Source organism: Sinocyclocheilus rhinocerous, unplaced genomic scaffold (assembly GCF_001515625.1).
Source record: "Sinocyclocheilus rhinocerous isolate Xijiao unplaced genomic scaffold, SAMN03320098_v1.1 scaffold48, whole genome shotgun sequence".
Classification (NCBI taxonomy): Eukaryota; Metazoa; Chordata; class Actinopteri; order Cypriniformes; family Cyprinidae; genus Sinocyclocheilus; species Sinocyclocheilus rhinocerous.
This window is the reverse complement of record NW_015635971.1, coordinates 8,720-13,128: the sequence shown is the minus strand read 5'-3', so window position 1 is coordinate 13,128 and position 4,409 is coordinate 8,720. Positions and strand designations below refer to the sequence as shown.

At 37.4% G+C, this 4,409-nt stretch overlaps 1 protein-coding gene across 1 annotated transcript in view; it reads left to right on the top strand.

Annotated features, from left to right (window-relative positions):
- LOC107747506 (schwannomin-interacting protein 1-like) overlaps nucleotides 1–615 on the top strand; it is an 11,695-nt gene extending 11,080 nt beyond the window's left edge. Inside the window, exon 7 of the mRNA XM_016562040.1 lies at nucleotides 94–615. Coding sequence (XP_016417526.1) covers nucleotides 94–184 — 91 coding nt within the window. The 3' untranslated portion in view covers nucleotides 185–615. The remainder of the gene's footprint in view (nucleotides 1–93) is intronic.
- Nucleotides 616–4,409: the final 3,794 nt, after the last annotated feature.

Here is a 4,409-nt window from a genome sequence, read left to right as displayed (position 1 = left end):
ACTCCAAAGAGAAAGGAAAACTTGAAATCGCATCATATGACCCCTTTAAGGTTGACATCTAAAAAAGGTCTTTTTGTTTATGTTTTTGAACAGGCATGCACATAGCCAGCAGAGGCACATGATGGAGAAGTCTCTAGCCAAAGGCAAAGCAGCTTGCCATGGTCGCTGTGATTCTCCATTTTGAGTCAAACAGCACAGGGTCCAACCTCTTGTGTTTCACTACATGATGAAGCAGTGTACTCACGATAGACCCTTTTTATAGATGTGTGTGTTTTGCCTATGTTTCAAGCTTTGTGTGGATGTATGTTAATTATACATGCTGTACGTGTTCATGCATGCCCGCGCCTTAGCTGAGGGTTACACACACACCTCTGAGAAAATCCTGTTGATCCTTCATTATGCAGTAATACAGAAAGAATCATCAATCACTGACAGGCTGGATCTTTTCCCTTGCAAAATATCTGCTGGTTTCATGATACTGAATAGACCTTAATAGGAAACAACTCTAGTAGAAGGCTGGTTCACCCCAAAAATGATGATTTTGTCATTATTAACTCACCCTCGTGTCATTCCAAACCTTTATGAAGATTGTCAACGAATGTTTCTGACATGTTTTTATCCATGCAGTGAAAGTCAGTGGGATCCAAAACAACATTAGACCCCAGCGACTTTCATTTTCGAAATATTTTATTTTCCACAGAGGAAGGAAATGCATCCAGGCATTCGTTTTTAGGTGAACTATCTTTTTAACTCGTAAACTGCTTCTCTGTGCAGATTATTGCTGGATTCGCTTTTTAACCTTCTGCGCTATCCCTCTTTAGGGATGAATACGTTTACTCTACTCTCTAGTTTTACTCTGACGCAGTGTTTGCACTGGCTGATGTGCTGTGTATGGAGCTCTCCTATCTAAAACATAACCAAAAGTGAATATTAGGATGCTGTTAATGTTATGTTTGTTTGACGCTGCCCGGTGTGGTGGTATTTGATTCTTGTGTTCACGATGAACTATTAACGTCAGTCTTTTAAGAATGTCTGTTTTACTTACTTTTTCATCCAAATGTGGCATTTCTTGTTTCACAGATGTAAGTGACAACATGGTTGAAATGCTGTATATCTTTGTGCACAGAACTGTGAAAGGAAATGATGAACAAATAAATGACTTAATATGGGCCAGTATGACATGAACTTGTTTCTTTTTAAGTTCCAACTGTTTAGCAGAGTCACAAGATGAAGCGCTCAACACCAAACAAGCGTCATTGTGGTTTGTATTAGGTCAGTCCCACAAAACGAAACCTGTTCAAATTAAAAATGCAATAAATAAAAATAACAGTGTGAAAAAAAAGTACCGTCGTTCTTTGAGTTCACTTATCTAATTGTTGTATCTAAGATCTCCACAGAAGTGGAACACAACAGTGACTTTGTGAAAATGGCACTTTGTCATGAAGTATCAGCATATAGAATCTGAACTGAGAGTCGAGTAGTTGTATCCACTTCCCTTTTGTGGCCAGATTACGCAAAACACTCCAGATCTCCACTGCGCTCCCTCTCTCTCCCTGTGACCCAGGGCAAGAGTCCAGTACCACAATATTACATCATTTTTAGGAGATATGATGTGTCAGCTCCAGCAGATGATCACAAATAATAAGGAAAATAAAAGAGTTCAGTTGTTTTTAGTGGGTATTCCACTCTTGATGAACATTGTGGACTGCATAACCAATAATGTCAATGTATATGAAATGTAATACAAAGTGAAAGAATGGATAAATACATAATACATAAAAAAATATTAATGTAATTTGTCTGTCACATTTCTATAAATGCAGAATTTCTATATTAATATTCACAATATTCATATTAATATATAATATTCATTTCTATAAATGAAAAACATGACACTGTGAAAGCTTGTTTCATGCTTAAATAACTGGTCACTTCAGAGGAAATAAAAACTAGGCTTGACGATTTGTATCGTAAAAAGCGCTATACAAATAAAGTTGAATTGAAATGTGACACTTCCACTTAAAATGTGACATTCTAAAGGAACATTCCGATTTAATGCAAGTTAAACTCAATCAAAATGTTGATTAAAAATTACCTTTAAAAGTATGACTTGTTCCTTGTTTTCTTAAAAATAAGAAGAAGAAGAAGAAGAAGAAGAAGAAGAAACAAAAATCAGGATTACAGTGAAGCACTTAGTAAATGGGCCAAAGTTTTGGATGATTTAAAGAACATTCTTCTGCTAAAACGTGTTTATTTGAGTAAATCTGTTTGAATCATTGTTTTCACAGTTATCTTATGATTTTAACATTAAAACCACAGTTAAATATTGAGCAGGCTATTTTAACATTTACAGATTGACTCACTTCCATTTTAAGTGTCATTTTCTTCAGGGTGGAACAATAGCAGAGATTAATCAAAGTTGTAGTCAACATTATAGCCTAACGCAAATGCTGTCAGACTGAGTTTAACCTGGAATATTTGTTACGTTTTACATTTTTTACTACGATAACATTCAACAAAATTCCTATAGGTCCTTACATCACGACATCTCTTAAACGACCCAGTTTTCTTTTAAACCTTCTTTTACGTGTTTCTGTAAAATGTTTATATGACTGTAAACGAGAACACAACTAATTATTAAAAATGCATGAAATTGATAGTGATGAAAGGGGTTTTACTGAATAAGAAGGTTCTTGATTCTTATCCTGCACACACACACGTTTACACACACACACACGCACACACACACACACACACACACACACACACACTCAGGTTTGTTTTTGTGAAAAGTGGGGACATCCCATAGGCGTAATGGTTTTTCTACTGTACAGACCGTATATTCTATTGCCCTACACCAACCCTACCCCTAAACCTACCCCTCACAGGAAACTTTGTGCTATTTCAGATTTTCAATACACTCCATTCTGTGTGATTTATAAGCGTTTTGAAAAGTGGGGACATGGGGTAATGTCCTGAAAAGTCACCTTCTCCTTGTAATACCTATGTCATACCCTTGTCATTATACAAATTTATGTCCTCATTTGTCACAAAAACGCGCGCGCGAGCGCGCGCACACACACACACACACAGTGCTTGAGAAGTAAATCGAAACGTGCGTTAATTCCCATGTATACAAGCAGTGCGTCCTAAACTACAGAACTCAACATCTGTAATACCACGGAAATTACAAAACACATGGGTAGCCGGTTATTTTCATTTTAGTTAATAGCAACGGGTTTTGAAAAGGAAACTCCCTTATCTCCAAATGATTTATAAAAGGACAAATCCTGATCCTGAGCATTAGAATATGCAACAGTTGAACGCACCAATGCTGTCCAGGGTTTGTAATTGTAAGTATTTTTATTTAGCTATTTTTTTTTTTTTAATCTACAAACTATTCCGGTGCTCTATCCTATTCATTTCAATTCATTTTATTTATAATAAATGAAAGATTCATCCTATTTACATAATGTATTGTGAAATGTGATGTTTTGTTACAGATTTGGTCGTCAGCATTGTGTGCTTTGCGTTGCTGTGGCGATGTAGCATCGGCGGTCAGGTCGGAGCGCGTGAATCACCATTGCGCCTCACGGGAACCTGCAACGAGCTTGCACGCTCACTGCTCTGGAACGTGTCAGCGGTGCTCGAGATGGTGAGTGTCTAACTGCGCTCACAGTGCTGTTCTAAATATTGATGAGGTAAATCCCTTATCTCCAAATGATTTATAAAAGGACAAATCCTGATCCTGAGCATTAGAATATGCAACAGTTGAACGCACCAATGCTGTCCAGGGTTTGTAATTGTAAGTATTTTTATTTAGCTATTTTTTTTTTTTTAATCTACAAACTATTCCGGTGCTCTATCCTATTCATTTCAATTCATTTTATTTATAATAAATGAAAGATTCATCCTATTTACATAATGTATTGTGAAATGTGATGTTTTGTTACAGATTTGGTCGTCAGCATTGTGTGCTTTGCGTTGCTGTGGCGATGTAGCATCGGCGGTCCGGTCGGAGCGCGTGAATCACCATTGCGCCTCACGGGAACCTGCAACGAGCTTGCACGCTCACTGCTCTGGAACGTGTCAGCGGTGCTCGAGATAGTGAGTGTCATTCAGTAAAGCAACATATAGCTAACACACACACACACACACACACGGTTTTAAGTCTAATGTTTATTATCCGCTTACAGGACCACTTGTTCAGCGGTTTTGACTGCTCACAGCAAAACGCAGAGGTGCATCTCAGGAGGCAAACGGTGTCTGCTTGCACACCACAGGTAAGAGAAGAGAGTCACACTAAAATTATATGTGACTCTGGACCACAAAACCAGTCTTAAGCGTCAATTTTTCAACATTTATATTTATACATCATTTGAAAGCTGAATAAATAAGCCATTGATGTA